An 18,117-nucleotide genomic window follows, 5' to 3' on the forward strand; every position below is an offset into this window, starting at 1 on the left:
TAGCCACATTTGGTTTTTTCGTATCCTTGGAAGGCTTTTCTTGAATATAATTGATTTTCTTTACAAGTAGTATTTTGCTATCACAAGGTCTAGCAATACATTACAACAAACATGGTGGGTCATCTTCTCTTAAGCCTCGCCCAACTGGAAACTCATCACCAAAGAGTATACCATCGTTCAAACTCAAGGAAATGACAAATATATATAGGCATTGAAACAAGCACTCTTCAACAAAGTGAAGCGAGAAGGGCATTTGTTTCCTTTTTGAGCTGAAGGATCAGAAAAATGTTTACACCAATGAAGAGTATTGTACACTCATCCCTGAGTAGAGCTTGGCAAGACAATAAGGTAAAAGAGTAGAGAGGCATGCACAACTATATAGCTCTCTCTAATGCCTTCTTGATGTTCTTTCCTCAAGATCGACTCAAGGAAAGGTTTGATTGGCTTCCTCGCAGTGTTAGCAATCATGTTAGATTTACGAAGATCCTAACTTTTATATTGGAAACACATACATACATTTGGTTAGAAGCGATGAAAAACTAAACCGGATTCATGTTTTCGTTCATAGTCGTGAATCATCTTGTATAGAATCAGAATTCTCCATCAAATGACCTAAAACACGAGCTTTCTCGTGTTCGCACTGGACTAAGTGAGTTCGAATGCTGGATTCTTCTGCCTGTACAATGACACATGTTTTGATCATTAGATCAAGAACACATTCAGCATTCAATCTTAAGCACTCACCATTGAAAATTCGAAAAAAGCAAACTTTTAAGGATTCTATAATCAATAGATTCAATTTTAAAGATCCAATATGCACGATGCAAGCAGTATCAAGATTCAAGCATCAAAGATTCAAGATGTAAGTTGCAAGACTCAAGATTCGCAAGATTCAAGCTTTAATCTTGGAAGATGGAAGATTCAATAATTCACCTGTATTGCTGACAGTAATAAAAAAATTGAAGTTTGCTTTGATGATTGAACATTCCATATTCAAAATATTTAAGATTCAAAATTCAAAGATGCAAGCTTTAAAAATTCAAGATGCAAGATTCGATCATTCACCTGTAATGCCGACACTGTTCCAAGCAAACTAGCACATTCTTTCAACAGAACTCTCTCCCGAGCAGCGATGAAGCCTAGCTCTGAAAGTAAAGAGTTGGTCTTGTTCACCTGAATGAACAGAAAAGAAAAGGCAAGTGAGAAGAGTTTAAAAGAATAGAGCATCTAATTGTGAACTTAACTAGGATGCAGGGAGATTTTGAAGTACCTTAGACAGTAGACCAGAGACTGAATTCTCAAGAGAATTCATCACATCAAATGCAGAACTCATGGCACTCTTAAGAGCAAGAGCATCTGCCTGTAAAAATATTTTCAACATATTAGGGTTCAGTTTTAGGGTTTAAGGGTCATGGCTTAGATTTTGTTCGTATTAGGGTTTTAAGAATTAAGGGTGAACAAACTTAGGGTTTCGATTTCACAATATGTAAGAGTAACTTGTGAAAGTTCCAATGTAGCTCTTTTTTATGGATAAAGAAGGGATCACCTTCGCTCCACCAGTCACAGGTACTCGCAAAACAGCCGCATCTAATGCTTTCACAACACCATTAACAGCAATTGAATGCTCATTCTCTCGGCCAGACCAATCCTCAAGCATTGGGACCTGTAGAAAAACCACACCGTCACAAATTCAAATCATCACTAATGTACAATTAGTGTATGTATGGGAAAATAAAACCCAGAATAGGGCAAGTGAGCTGGTCGCTAAAAAGACAAAAAACTTTGCACTACCATCGAAACAAGAAAGGAAAAGATGGCAAGCTATCTCATGCTAATGCAAGCAAATGTAAAAACAGTCATCTGTACACACAACAAAGCGAGTAATGACTCATCAAAGTGAGTAATGATGAAAATGTGTAGAGTTTTCTGTGCAAGAGAGAGAGGAGTAGCTTAGACTAGATACTTTCACATAAATAACCAAATCCTCAATGACATGGTTTGAGGTTCATATTAAGTCAATGCAATGGTTTCTATCGTTTTCTAAAGAGTAAAAGATGGAAGGATCGAAATTTCAGATGTTGGATAATGCATCCAGAAAAATCTGCACTTAAAATTTGATGAAGAAAGATGTACTTTAATGATTACAAGAGTTCTTTTTGGTTTTTTCTGCTTTGGCCAATTAGAAGAAGAGTTTTTAAGATTTATACTCGAATTTAAAAAAACAGAAATAATTACGATTCTACCAATCTAATGGAATGCTACAAGTACGTCAAATATCATTCCCTGCCCAGTTGCCAGGTAACACAAACTACAGGAAAACGGATATATTAAGTGAAAATATACTATCCATGAATATAATGAGTGGTGCTTCAAGATGATGCAAACTGCAGTCCTAAGAAGCCTTCTGAAAAATATTCTTGTTAAGGCAGCTGATGAATGTAACAACATTTCTCATCACATTATCAATTATATCTGCATAACAGGGCACAGGGATCTATTACAAATCAATTAACTTAAAAACTGACATTATAAATGTCATCAATTGTTGTTAATAGCTCACTCATAACCTGATTTCATAAGTGTATTCACATGAAAGAGATAGAGAGAAAAAAGAATCATAACATTAAAACCCCCTTGGAATTTCAGAAGGGAGATGCATAATCGTTGCAATTTTACTATTTTGCATGGACAAGTCATTACTTGAACTGAAAGAAGAGCATTGAGTTTCTGAGCTTGTCTTGCTTGCTGCAGCTTTGTCTTCTTTTTGGCTACTGAAGACCTGAGGTCAGAGATCCTCACACACACATTGTACAAAGATTTCTGTTATAAGAGAAAAAAGGAATCAATATAGATTTTTGCTTATAATAAATGATAAGTATAAACAAGCATTTGTTATTGATATGTCACGGTTGGATTATTTACAATAATATGTTCAAAATATGTCATGGAACTTGGGTTTTTTTTCTTACCTCGGCAATGACGCTTTGTGCTTTCATTGCCCCTTCAGCTCTGGCATTTACAAATCTCCATTGAAGCAATCTGTTATGAAGAATCCGGAGCAAGTGAATTTCTTCCACTTGGCTCAAAAACCTTTTCCCCTTTCTTATATCAACCCCAAAGTTGAGCATCAAAGCAGCAGTACTTGTCCGCTGACTTTGTACCATCGGCAAGACACCCCTTGACCTTAATGGACTAGTTATAGTCCTGTAAGGCGAGCATTTCAATGGAGAGTGAGGTTGTTGAGATGGCATTAAACCTGACATGGATCGATTCGCCATTACTGACCATGGAGAAGATGATAAGGAGCCATTTGAATGTGAGCTTACCGATCCTTGTGGGCTTTCTGAGGTCTTACATCTCAGAAGTGTTCTACTGCCTAAAGTTAAAGGTGATTCCCCTTCAGGCATCGATGTTCGTACCTTGTGGTCAGGTAGTAACCGACGGGAACGAGCTGTTGCATCCTTGAGAAAGCGGGCTGGAACAGCGGTTGCTCTAACTCTAGTTACCGAAACATTTCCTGGTGTGCCCCAACCTGAAGATGATGTAGTTGTGGTAGTACCCCCAGAAGACACACTTTCGGTATCAGAAGCATTATCAATGGGTGGATTTATTGGATTTAGTTCCGAGCTCGCTAAATCTACAGCTTGTCCAGCATGTCTTGGTGCATTGAGCACCATAAAATCGCTTGAATTTGTGCTCATGCTTGGTGAGCTATCCTTGTTCAACCCTTTACTCATCCGTAGAGGTGAATCTGGTCTTCTAGCCCTACTTTCTGATCTTGTCTTCAGATGAGCACTTGAATAGAGTTGCCCCTCACTGAGTGAAGATTGTCGAGCTCGACAAGTACTCATAGATCGTGGAGCACTAGAATAACCACCACCACCACTCATGGGTTTTGCTTGAGAAGTTGCTCTACCAAGAGGTTTTTCTCTATCCATAGAAAGATCCACACTTCTACTCATGGCTGCCCCTGACAATTTCAAAGCAGCATTTGTTGGCCGTACGCGAGGCTCGACCTTGTGAACATTCTCTTGAGGTTTAGCATTCTCAGCTTGATCAGCATTTCTCGACCTCCGAGGAGTGGTTTTACGCTCAGGGGTCGTTTTTCTCTCAAGGGGGATTTTTCGCTCGGGAGTGGGTTTTCGAGTGTCCGATGTTCTTGCTACCACATTAGCAGAAGGTCTTAAGGTTTGATCAGAGAGTGATTTTGATTGGCTATTGCTTAGCCTCTTGGCTTGACCATTGGGTGGCAGAGACCGAGGTTCAAAAATCATCGAAGAAGAAAGAGATCGAGTAGAGGGCCAGAGCATGTCAGAGGATGAAGGATTAGCCCGACGAGGAGGAGCTGTAGGTGGCACTTGAGCTAATGAGCTCTTAGGCCCTTTGCTGTCACAAACATTAAGTGAAGTTTGCATTAAGCTTTTAGAACTCTTCCTCTCACAAACATTAAGTGAAACTTGAATCAAGCTTTTAACGCCCTTGCTCTCACAGACATCAGATGAAACTGGCATTGAGGCGCTCCTACAAGAACCCTTACTTTCACTTTCATACAGTGAATCTTGCATTGATGAGCTCTTGTAAAAACGCCTACTCTCACAAACATTAGTTGAAACTTGCACTGAGATACTCTTATGAGAACCTGTACTTTCACAAACATTAGGTATGGATGAGATCTTATAAGAAGAGATGCCATTGTTTTCACTGACACTGGGTGAATCTTCCACTGAAGAGCTCTTATAGCAAATCCTGTTCTCACAGGTGTTTCTTGTAGGGGATGACTTTCTCCGGTCAGCTGAAATAGCTCTTTTTGATACTTCAGGAAGTACTATATGTCCACCCCGATCCACATGAGGAGTTGGGTATCTTCTGTTAACAACCACATTAGGGGATATAGAGCTACCATTGATGGAGGTCGATTTATACCTAGATGTTACTTCTCTGTTCCTTGGCCTTCGGACCGAAGAAGATAAAGTAGCTGTCTCTTCCATGTGTTTTTAGATTTGATCTATTTGTTGAAATAGCTATACATGAATTGGCTTGTTCGGAGTAGATGACCATTTTGGTTGAGAACTCACCATTGTGTGAAGGTGCTCATGGCAAAAGACATTATTTGATTTCTGTGGAGATTCTTCTTCTTTACGAGTGGCCAAAACCCTAAAACAAAAGCACAGAGAAAAAAAGAGAAGGCAAGGATTAGATGTATTAAAGGTGAAGCGGAAACTTACATAAGATCTTTTTCTATGAGAAGGAAAGAGAGTGAGACAGGGAAGATCAGGTTTTGGATGAAGAGAAGAGAAGAGAAGAGAAGAAGAAAAGAAAGAGGCGGAAATGGCAGTGTGCAGAACAAAAATGAAGCCCAAGAAAGCTTAACGGGCAAAAAACTATGGTGTGCCCACCATTAGAAAACAGGAGAAGAGGGAGCCCAAATGTATAATTTTGAGAGAAGAAGATGAAGAAATGCAGTCGGTGGAGAGAGAGAGAGAGAGAGAGAGAGATACCATGAACATGAGGAAGAAGAAGAGTTAAACGCCCACAGAGAGAGAGAGAGAGAGAGACTGACGCTGTGTTTTCTTCCTCTTTTCTTCTTCTGATGATTGATGAAGAAGAGCTCAAATGGTGTGCTCTCTGTTTTTTTTTGGGTTTGTTAATCTCTCTGTTCAATCTTTTTTCCTTCCCTTGTCTTCTGCATTCATTCATTCACTGATTCATTCACTGATTCATTCACTGATTCATTCATTCATTCATTCATATCTGTTTTCTCTTGCCTCCTTCTCTTTTGCTTTTCTCTTCTTACTTAGCCCCTCCCCCTCCTCCCTCACAGTCTACAGACAGAAAAACAGAAAAAGAAAGAAGATCATAATACAATCCAAAGGAAATACATATGTATGCATTATGCATATACATACATTTTTTGCATACATACTTCACTCTGTTTTTTTCTTTTTTCTTTTTACTTACTCTGTCTTTCTGTCTGTCTGTCTGTCTGTCTGTCTGTCTGAGAGATCAGGAAATATATACATATGTATGTATATCAGTATGTATATGAATGAAACAAAAAACAAAAGAAAAGTGTCTTCCTTCTCCTCATGAAGATAACACCAATAAATAAATAAACTCACACACGGTCACACGGTCTTACCATCAATCTTCTGTGTATGTATATGTATATGTATATGTATATGTATATGTATATGTATATGTATGTGTATGTGTATATATGTATATGTATATGTATGTGTGTATATGTATATGTATATGTATGTGTATATATGTATATGTATATGTATGTGTATATATGTATATGTATATGTATGTGTATCTGTATATGTATATGTATATGTATATGTATATGTATATGTATATGTATATGTATATGTATATGTATATGTATATGTATATGTATATGTATATGTATATGTATATGTATATGTATATGTATGTGTATATGTATATGTAATGTAAGAAGAGAACTTTTAGAGAAACAGAGTGTTTTTTTCTCCTCCTCCTACTCCATTTTTTGTTCCTTTTTAAGGTCATTTTGTGGGTACAAAAAACCTTCTCCTTTTCCTCCCTTTTAAGCCCCCATTCACACCCCCCCCCCCCCCCCCCCGCCTCCGCTCTTTCCGACGAAGGCCACTTTTTCGATGCCTTTTTCTCGTCTCTCTTTCCGACTCTCAGACCTCTTCCCGATGCTTTCTTTCAAGGCATCTCTTGATAGCCCTATTCGTATATGACCTCTGATCCTGGGCTCTTTCTCTCGTCTCGGCTTTTATAGATCCTCTCTCTTTTATCACATGTACATCATCCATATGAGAGAGTACCTTCTGTCACCACACTCACTACATGTACCTGAACATTCTTGTGAACAATGTTCGAGCCCTTGATGTGAATCTTTTTTCTTGTGCCTTTGTTAGTCTTGAAAGAAATAACTCCTTTATTCCATTTGCAAATCCCTTTTCATATATGGCCCATCTTTTCCATTGATCATGCGTGAATATGTTTACGACACTGTAAGATGTCTCCGAATTCTATTGTGAAAATCCATTTTTTTTGCAGTGTTTATGATAGCGAGAGGTGTCTTTGAAGTGTTGTAAGCGTATCTTTGTTAGATTCAAAGGGGTGCATGCTTTTTATAGTGTACGCTTAATTCTCTGTCTTGGGTGAGCTTTCAAATCAACATGCATTGACGTGTTCGCAATAGCATGAGTGCCTTTGAATTTGTTATGGCGTTCTGTTGGTCTCAAAAGAATAGACCAGGTATGGCAACGACAAATGCTTACTTCCCTCTTCACCTAGGAGCATTTTCACAATGACAGGATGGACATATTTTCAAAATTTCTAAGGTTGCATTTGAAATGTGGTGAACATCCATCTAGTGTTATGTGGTTTTTGTATATTTTGCGGCGTACACCAATCTATTCTTCTTGGGTCAAGTTCACAATGGGTGTTATAACATATGCGTGCAAAGAATGTGAGGTTTTTGCATGATCATACAAAATGTTGTTCACATGTCGTAAAATGGTATGAATTGTGATCTTTCTAATTCTAATGTTTATTGACGTTCCTTGTGGTTCTTGTATACTTCTTATAGGATTGACCACTTGATCATGCCCATCATAGAAAATATATATGGATTATTGCTTGCATATCACAGTGGAATGCATGGCCTTCTCTTTGTGAATGGATCGAGGAATTATGAGTTAAATGTATGTGATAGCAAGGGAAAGAAAGTGGAAAACATCACACCAAAAGCATCCATAGCTTCCACCTTAATAAAAAACTCATACCATTTTTAATAAAAAAAATGATACTCATTTTCAATGGCAATAAAAGGACAACGATTTTGAATCTCGAAGTATAGGCTTTACAATCACTGTTCAACCTAAGCTCCCTATGAAATTAGATTATCTCTCTAATTAGTCAAAGAATGCTATAAACTTTCTCCTCATAGATTTTGATCTTCTACGGGGGGGATTCCATATGCACAACTCTAACTTTTCATATGTTATGCATTTGCCTTACTAATATATTGGGTGAAAGTTTGTGTGGTTGACGTCATTGGTAGAGTATCTTTTATGTGTCATTGTATTCTATAATTGTAGTACTTCTACAGACAATACGTCCTTTAACAACTTATGTAGACTTCAACGGACGGGCTCAACCCAACAACATGATTTAACTACCAAAATTAAACAACATATTAATTGTTTTTTGTCACTTGTCACTCGCTCTTATCACATCAATAAACATCTCAAAGCATCGTTATACGTCTTCTATGCACAGTCCTTATTTCAAAGTTGGCGTAATATGAAAATCAATAATTTATCACTAAGTGATGCAACGTTCAATCAAATAAGTCCCTTGATCATCAATATGTGGTGGTAGTTAATGATGTTTTACACAATCATGCAATTAGAATCGTAATGCTTTTAAGAATACCATGGCCTTATTGTGCACTTTATGGATGGTTTGAACCTCCTTGTTGGTGATATAACCTTTGGATGATGGTGTGAATCGTCATGGTTGGTTTCTTTACTCATATTTGCTTGATAGTGAAAGAATGCCTTTTTCTAGGACCAAAGTCCACGTGTTCCATGCACCTACCTAAGGTTTTTGTTCACTGTGAGTTTGCTACTTTGATGTAATCGTTTGTATCTTTTGCTAATATTTCCCGTGGCTATACTTTGTTATTGATAGAATATTGTTGTCCAAAGAACTTTGATAGCCCTAGCAACCCAACCAGGAAGGTACATGGTATTTTTCTGAAATTTTGCAGGTGACAAGATGATCAAAACAAATTGGTGGTCCTAGAATATATGTAGATTACAATATCTTTTTGTTGTTCGTGATCAATATCGGTTTTAGAGGAGTTCAATGATAAATAGAGAGGAGTGTGCCATATAGGGTAATGTGGTAGATTAAACTGTTGAGTGATTATGGTTACATTACGGGTGTACATATCAGATTGTAAAGTCACTTTACCTAACTAATGGGAAGCACCCTTTCTTTGGGGAAAAAAAGAACTTTGATATATCTATTGTGGTTATATGGAGGTGATATTAGATATTTGAGAAGCATAGTACATCATATAATTATGATCAAAATATTGAATGCAATTAAAATCCAACTTGAATTTTCAAAGATGTGCAAATTCAAGTCTTTGGATGTTTACTTAGTGTTCAATGAATGTCTACCATCATAGAGTCGATGCTTTACTTTATGAGCCGAAATTTGCAACTGCGACACACCAAATTTGCTCCACTCACCATTTGTGGCTTTGTGAATTTTGTGTGTATTGTAGTGATTGTTCGGAGCTTATTTTAAAGGATCGAAGTACAGGAAATTAAGTTTAAGGTAAAGTAATGTATGCAATGAAAAATTGACTTGAAATTTCCATACTTTACAAATTCATGTATTCGACACATAAACTTTAATAACAACTCTTAACCATAGTGTCGAATAGTTGTCATGTGTGTGAGAGCTAACAATTGAATGAACAAATCATTCTCGGCATTTACCAACTCATTTACAATATGTATATGGAAAACATAAATAAATAAAAAATACCCTCTTATTTAGGATAATATCAAAACTGCCCATGTTAATAGTGAGAATATAAATTATCTTCTTGATACAAGAGAGAGGGTGGTGGGTAAAGCATGTGAAGCCCAAAGAGAGGGAGAGAATTTGATTAATTGCAGTGGGTTATCATTAAACTAGATACCCTTTTTACCGAGGTAAATTTCAATATATTTATCAAGCGTGGTTTCGATATTCACCCTTAATATGGGGGTGTTTTTTTTGTTTTTGCATGCTACTTATATTAACATTATATATGTCCCAACCTCATGTGAACCAAGAAATAGTCACATGTACATCAGAAATTTTGTAATGTAATCCTAAACACCTCACATACATAGCAAAGGAATTATGCCCATGTGTCGATACTGATCACAATACCATGTTGATAATCACCTTAAAAGAAAATGGACATGGATTGGGGGGGGCATTATCATCAATAATTGTTATGTGGAATTTCTAACATCATCCACTTACAAACAAGCAAGAATATGGCAATCACCATGCAAGTAAGAACACATGTTCATATGCATATGGGCAATTGGTGGTAACATGGTGAAATTTAGATTAGGAGTATGGTAATGTATGGTGACTATAGCCATATCACGAGAACGGTAAATATGCCCGCCCACCAATAACAAGTGGTGGCTTCTTGTAAGGTTGCCCTTTACATTATTTCTTGCATGTCTTCAAGTTGTATAGCTTTCAATTATGCGCATTCCAATCGGCACACACACCTTTACGCATAAAATAGAAATTCGGTTCTTGCCATATTTTAAGGTACCCAACCTTCTCCGGACATGTTGGTTAAATCTTTTTCATTCTTTATTCAGAAGAACGTAAACCAATGTTTCCTCATATGTATATTCCAACCTTATTGAGATGTATCATGTGATTATGATATAGAAATTTAGGAGCTTCAATCAATGCTGAGTATGTGACATTTTCCTAGAAGCTCGAGTGCCTTTTTTTCCTTTGAGGCAAAGCCTTGCTTATCTTTTTGTCTTTGCATGCACATACACAGAACATTTTATAAGCATAAATCCATGTCTACGGATCGTGTTTGTACACCAAACATGTGCAACTTTGTAGCATGTGTCCAATCAAATGCGTAGATGAGCCCTAATATTTTTCGAGTACTCATTGTTGTGATACATAACACACTGAAGACACATTTAATTTTTACGCAATTTACTTTGACATGTCCAAAATGACCATTAATTTGATCAACAAATGGATTCGAATAAGCGATCCTTCTCTCACCAAGTTGCATGTGTCTATTTATGTGCATGCGTGCATGTTTCTGTCTCTCCATTCATAAAATACTTCAACATTGGAAAATGCAAGTTTGTAATCACCATTCTAGTTTATATCGTCTTAATCAAGTATTTATATTCTAGGTCTCTCCCAAATAACACTTCTACCTTTTCACCTATTAATTTATAAACAAAGCCTTAGATATTATTTTTCCAACATGCAAACATGTGGCATTCTAGATTGGGTCTTTGTTCCACGTGTAAATCATAAAGGCAATGTTTCCACTTTATCCTTTAACATTTGTTAAATTTGCCTTATACATTACAAATGTAGCTGAAATATAGCAATGTGAGTATCAAATTGCAACTTGCTATTCTCGAAAAACTTGTCGATATTCCGAAACAAGATCTACAATGTAAGAGTTTGGCTCAAATTTGTGAGATCCGCGTTCATTTTTCACACATGTGATTGAAACCAAACACACGTACTTTGTTCTTACAGTGACTACTTAAATACCAAACTAATTCAATCTATTAACTAATCGAGTTAATGGTTAACTCATTTACTTAATTGCGATTCGAAGGAAATAATCATGCATTGCGAAAAATGAACCGTGATTTGGCCAATCTTAAAATTTGACTTTTCTCCTATTAAAATCCTGTTAGTTGTAGACTATGGTGGTATATTGATAAATTTTCGCTTTTGGGAATTAGAGAGTATGCTTCCATTAGTTTCACCGGAATAACCCAACTTAATTTTAGATGTAGCTCGCCCAATGATTATGACCTTGGAATAACAAATTATTAGTGTAGAAAAACCATTTTAGTATGCAAGAATCTCAACAAGTTAATCATCTTGACATTTGTCTTCTCTTAAGTTTCTATTCTTCCGCGATGATGAGGACTTTTCTTGTCCAAAGCAACAATAAACCATTGCTAGTGTTTGCATCAAATGTTTATCACAATGTATCAAGTTCAATGAATTTTTGATAGGTATAAAAACTAGGGAAAATGTCACTTTCCAACATGCTTGTGTTACTCTATAATTGATACATGTCACCTAACTTGCTAATTACACTAAGACGAGCATCATCTAAGCACAACTTTATAATTGTGGGCAAGAGTATAAGGTGAGGACTTTATTTACATTTATTAAGATTAGGTATGTTTTTTCTTGATGATATTACCACTTGCTGTAAACACACTCATACTCTTGTAATATTTTGCATCATGCGTAGGTAACAGAACCATGACACCATAGTTGCCCATTCATTCTCTTCTTTTAAGATGGAAACCTAACATGGAAAGAATACACACGGAAAACATTAATTAGAAAATACTTGTGTCCTATTTTTGAGATGCGACAAGGAATGACGTCATGTTTAGTATCTTATGCTTAGCCTCATCCACTCTCTAACAATCCAATCTATTGTTTTTTGTTGGGGAGGGGAGAGATTTTTTCGTGAGCTTTTGCAGGGAAGCTTTTCCTTGGTTCCTGACTTTTTTTTTGTAAGAATGGTACACTTTGAGGAGATGGTTCGCAAAACACAACCTATACCCTCAAAAAATGTACTTGCATTTACAAACATGCTCGCTAAAAAAACTTGTTAACTCTCTCTCATGAAAGCTTGACAAAAGAACCATGTTTCTTTTGAGAGCCTAGTTCAAAAAGTTATCTACGAAACCTATATTCTAGAAAGCAAAAAAAAAGGCATGCTTATTTTATTTAAGATAACTGCATGCTTTTACAAAAAATATAAAGTTTGTTCATCGAAACTAACCGGATATTGTATTGTGATGTCTTGCGTTTGAGAGAGAGAAACACATCCACCTAATTCAATGTTTGTGTACGCACACAAGTTATATGTCACAATTTCGTGTCATTCAAGCAAGTGTGTTGGTTGCATTTATCATACGGCTTTAATTAAATCTTATCACAATTACGACAAATTTAATTGTAGTTTGCCCTACGTTTGAAGAAACTAAAGATAGTATTGTACCATATTTTAGTGAGCGCGTGTATATGTTAACTAATCTAATTGCAATCAATCATCCAGAAGAATTTGAATGGGGGATTGTATCACGATTAAGTAAATCTATGCATGTACGCATAAATGTATTAATTTCTTGTGTTTAACTATTCATTGCTATATACTCACAAAGTGTAGTTATTCAATTGCACTCAGTCAAGGCATAACTGCCTAAAATCTAGTTGATGTTCTTGAATTCAATTGTCATATTGATTGTCTCAAATGAATATCCAAATGTTTCATGCACATGGATGATTCATGCTCCCTACGATGGAAACAAATATCGGGAATTCTGCAAGTTGCATTCCTATGCCATTTGATGAATATGATGTTGTTGTTATGCTTCAATCAAGTATACATCCTTTGTACTTCGGTTATACATTAAAGTTTGGGTTACAATTAATCAAAATGCTTTCCATACATGGCCATCTCCGTAACCCACATTTTTGTTGAATCAGATGTTATCATCTCCTCTTAGATTTGAACAATAATAAATGTCGAATATAAGGAGATCATTCGTAATAAGAAAGCATAATTTTTAATTTTTTTTTTATTCCAAAAAAAACACTACTTTGCATTAGTTAGCAAACAATTACATCATAGACCACCAAAAATTCAGCAACCCTCAATCTGGCCTTCTCACCAAAGTGGACGTAGTCCCCACCTCATTTTCAAGAAAAGTATCCAAACAACTCCTACAACCTAGTAATTTGTACCATATCTACACATAGTTACATTGACTAAAGATAGTTAGTGAGAGCAAGAAGTGTTACTTGAGGGTATCATTTTAAGAATGTGCATTTTCTATATGAGATTGAGATAAAATCCCCATTTACATGTAACAACCTCTGATGATGTAGTGATTTGTGAATAAAATGTTGCATTTAGATCATTGAACAAAGCTTAGACCGATTTATGACAAGGTCACACTCAGAACTACTAGATAAACGAGACAATACATGCTAAAGCACACCACGAAAACATTACTTTTAATGTCTATCAAACATTTTAATTTCAATATAAGGATGTAGAAATATCGTCCTTCTAAAATGCATGGTGGTGTTTTCTTTGTAAAAAGTAATCATATCTTGATATTGAGTTCCTTTTTCACAAGTTGACGGTTGAAAATAACAGTGTTGTGTAATAAATGGTGATGCTAGCAATTGTAGGCAACACTAGTGCAACAAAACCCAATGCAGAAGACAAACACAAACATGGCTTTATTCGTCAAACTCATTGATATTATTGTCATATGACTATATCGCTTTGCCCCCCTTATCTTATCGATTTTGTAAAAGGCTTAATATCACTAGATAAGTAGGCATAAACCACTTCGAACTTTCGGTGGAATATAAAATCCTCCAAATTTGTAGCTTAATGGCGTTTCGTTGCCAATGCCAATCTCTTTATTCGCCATATATAATCAAGTAACAAGAACCCAGAAAGAACATTGATGATACATGCAACCATACTAAAACAAATAATCGAAATTGTAGTCATGCCTTTTTTTTATGATTGCTCATGTATCCTATCAACTAAATAATGTTTTTTTACGAGCAATTGTTAAACGGCATGAAACCACTTTGGACCTTGGACAAATACTTAAAATAATTCCGAAATCCTTTATTTAAGTGGGGCACATTGACGTTGTTATTGTGTGATTCGTTTTCTTTAATAAAATCATCTCATGGCATGGGACACTTGAACATTATTTTTGCACCGACTCGTTTTCTTGTTAAGTAGATTGCGTGTGGTGTTGTTTTCGGGAAAATAGTCTAGTTATAGGGCCTTGATGTGCTTATTTTTATTCAAGACAAAGGGAAGTCCCACATCCTTAATGTTTCCCATGAATCATGATTGCCAATCGGCATGTGCAAAGAGCGACATATTTTATGAAAACTGATTCGGCTTGTCAACTGGGTTCTTTAGAAATTTTCATGTGGGTAAGTATAACGTATTTTACTAGGATAACTTTCCATACATTTATTTCTAAAATATTGTCCTCATACTTGTAACATGTGAACCATGTCATTGCTTTGGCAATTTAGGACCCCCCAACATATATACTTAATGGATTTTCATGACGATTCCTTTTCGCTTTCTCGGTGGTTTTACTAAATACTTCAATTATGATGTTCATTTCCATTTGTTTAAAATTTATTCTTATGTGTACATACTTTAGGGCCATCTCTCATGTTAGAGTTTTCATATTTCTATTTGTTGATTGTTTGTTGGTTATATTTGGAAGCTTACATCATTGTAAATAGAAGAAGCCTTATGTGCAATATGTTTGGCAACTTTTTGGAACGTCTATTTGTTGATAGATGATGTAAATGAGATTTGGCACCATGTTGTTTGATCAAATGTAGCCACACAAATAATGGTTATCAGTAAACCGATATGATTAGCTTTCATTGATTCAATATAATTAGAGTTGCTTAATAAGGACATATGTGAATGATGTTATACAAATTGAAAGCTGATTACACAAATTGATGGAAGCTACTCATATTTGATTGATCAATAAACCTTTATTTTCGAAGTAAAGTATGGCATGTGGTACCAACAAGCTTCGTATATGTAATGTTTCAAATATGACCTGTCTTGGATATCTACGAGATGATGCTCATATCTAAATGCATTCACTGTATATATTAGGGTATGATGCATAAACTTGATCTAACAACATTTGTAGAGTGCTCAAAATTTGTATGTGAGCTTGTATTTTACCATGAACATGTTATTCTCGATACCTCAAATCTATTTTATTTTGGACAAGTGTCCTCATCATTCACACATTGCCATCCTTATAAAAAAAACAACATGTCTCATAACTATAACTATAACAATGATGATGCTTCCATTTGCCATATATGCATAAATGTAAATATTTGTCCCACTTGAAACAAACTTCGTTCCATCTTCCAACAATTCAACCCATGCTCCAACCATGATGTTATAATTCTATGGGAAACGTGAATATCTTGTTCTTAGTACACATCTCCTCATATGCCCACTAATAGTATTGAGCTTAGACCTCATTTTACTACCCATATACTGAAGACACATGTGCATTGCCCTACATTAGTGTTGACATACTTTATTTAGATTTTACAACAAATATTTACTACATTCCTTGAGAAGAATTTGCAAGACAATGACTAATACAAACATTTTTTATGTTCATTACAATTGCCATGTTTCATGAACCATATAAAGGAAATCTTGTTCTTTTGTCTATTCTAAATTCACCAAATGTTTTCAATGTATCTACCTTTAGTAGTAAATCACATCATATCTTTACTTGTTACCCAATTTCCTATATACGAGTACTAAATCTATAGGGTCATGTTCGAAGTGATGTGAAAGTGTATTAGCATTATGAAAGTTAAGTTTGTGAACATTGATGGAAAAGAAAACAAAAAAGGTTCAAGTACAAGTTTGATGTAATGGAATGTGATAACAACCAGGTAAGTAAGAATCAAGCTATGATTCATCTTTTCTTGATTACTTCTTTTTTATGGAGTATGTTTTTTCAGATCAATAATACATATTGGTCTAGAATTCAAATCAAGGCACCTTCATTAGGATTCGAATTTGTTATAACTTGGTATGCCATCATTCATTACATGTGTCTTTAGCTTTCCTCATGTATGATTTACATGACGATTCTACTTTTCTTTTGGCATTGGTCCTTATATGGAGTGGCAATAAGTGCCGAAAGTTTAAAGCCCATAACTTTGTAAAAAAGTAAAGCATAATGATATTCGTGTGCAACAATACTTATCTTGGATTTCCATATGGTAGCTCTTGAGAGGGATGTTGCGTATATGCATATATAAAGGAAACCCAAAAACATAGTATTACACACGTACATATTTATCCTCCATAATTTCATGTGTAAAACGTACATTATCATTCACATTAAAAGGAATGCGTGTGTGCATCTTTTTGTCTAAATGATATTGATGTTTGTCTACTTATTTCTAAAAGTTGTGGACAAATTTGGTTGGTGAAAACATTTAAAAACTCACACTATATGATCATTTGTATATCTTTCACATTAAACACTCTTTGTTCATTCCGTACTTCAAAAGTTCTCATAGATATATATGTATAGCAATGGGCCCGGTTTCGGCTCAAACTGAACCGAACCATTAAGCCATGGTTTACAGATTTATAAGTTCCAAAATAATTAAATGGTTTGGTTTGGTTTTAATTATTAATAAACGGTTCGGTTTGGTTCTGAAACTCGGGTTTATCGGTTTATAGGTTCAAGTGGTTTGATTTAAAGGTTTTTGGGTTAACTTTTTTTATCCCTTAAATGTTTATGTAATTTAATGGTTTAATTAATATTTTTTATTGATTTAATTCACTTAACTGAAATGTTTATTTAATTTAATGGCCTAATTAATGCTTATTTATTTATTTAATTTTTTAATTAGTTTGACTTAAATGTGATTACGTTTAAACTTTTTATTAAATGCCCCAGTTTGGTTTCAACTTCCCTAAATGGTTTTGATTTAAATAGTTTGGTTTACCTTTTCTTAAATGGTTTGGTTTAATGGCTTGAAAGTTCACAAACAGTTTGGTTTGGTTTTTGTTTTATATAAATGGCTTGGTTTCAAGGCAAAGAAACTGAACCGAACCAAGCCCATTGCTAGATACATATATGAGAAGCACTTCATAGAACAAAAATATTATTTACTTCACAAGGAAATTGTGTTAGATAAAGCTTAATTATTATTAAACTTAACTTTAAATACATTGTATGTTGTCTTCTCTCAACCTAACCAGTTGCAAGAGTAGTATTGCTAGATTTGTACAAGCTTCCATTCCATTATATATACTTTGAGAGCATTAATTTGGTTCACATATTCGAGCACTTCACATATTTTGTAACATGGTTTGAACTTTGAACTTCTTTAAGAAACATCAATATCCTTCTCCCTTTATCACAACCTTATCACTGATGGTGTTATTTTTAAAAAATTTGAATGTTGCCTAATTCCTTCAATTAAATATACCCACAGATTACATACCAACCTTGTAGATTTATCAATGTAGTTGTCTCTTTAGCAATTATTACATCTCTATGGATAATGGCAGAGACATTTCACACAAACTAAACACGACTTACTAATGCACTTGGTAGCATAAATTTTGGTAATAGCTCAAAGTTCCATACGATGTTAATTATGAACCTAACACCTAACATTGTAGTTTATGTGTAGACTTACCTTTTTAATGAT

At 35.1% G+C, this 18,117-nt stretch overlaps 1 protein-coding gene across 3 annotated transcripts; it reads right to left on the minus strand.

The window, feature by feature from the left end:
* Nucleotides 1-238: 238 nt before the first annotated feature.
* LOC147851947 (uncharacterized) lies at nucleotides 239-5,775 on the minus strand. 3 transcript variants are annotated; one of them, XM_087333939.1, is made up of 7 exons: nucleotides 5,561-5,773; nucleotides 2,970-5,154; nucleotides 2,701-2,820; nucleotides 1,547-1,663; nucleotides 1,271-1,360; nucleotides 1,066-1,173; nucleotides 239-676 (listed from the first exon to the last, which is right to left on the minus strand). In XM_087333939.1, exons 2-7 carry the CDS (start codon nucleotides 4,986-4,988, stop codon nucleotides 563-565), a joined length of 2,568 nt encoding a protein of 855 aa, XP_087190065.1. In that variant the 5' UTR covers nucleotides 4,989-5,154; nucleotides 5,561-5,773; the 3' UTR covers nucleotides 239-562. The 3 variants fall into 3 exon arrangements, 2 of the variants coding, with proteins under 2 accessions (XP_087190065.1, XP_087190064.1); XM_087333938.1 differs by having other exon boundaries at nucleotides 5,499-5,773; XR_015531433.1 differs by lacking the exon at nucleotides 239-676 and having other exon boundaries at nucleotides 1,271-1,356; nucleotides 5,499-5,775.
* Between the last annotated feature and the right edge of the window lie 12,342 nt (nucleotides 5,776-18,117).

This window comes from Azolla caroliniana, unplaced genomic scaffold, assembly GCF_043228905.1.
Source record: "Azolla caroliniana isolate FFs.n. ecotype wild unplaced genomic scaffold, voAzoCaro1.0.p SCAF_18, whole genome shotgun sequence".
Lineage (NCBI taxonomy): Eukaryota > Viridiplantae > Streptophyta > Polypodiopsida > Salviniales > Salviniaceae > Azolla > Azolla caroliniana.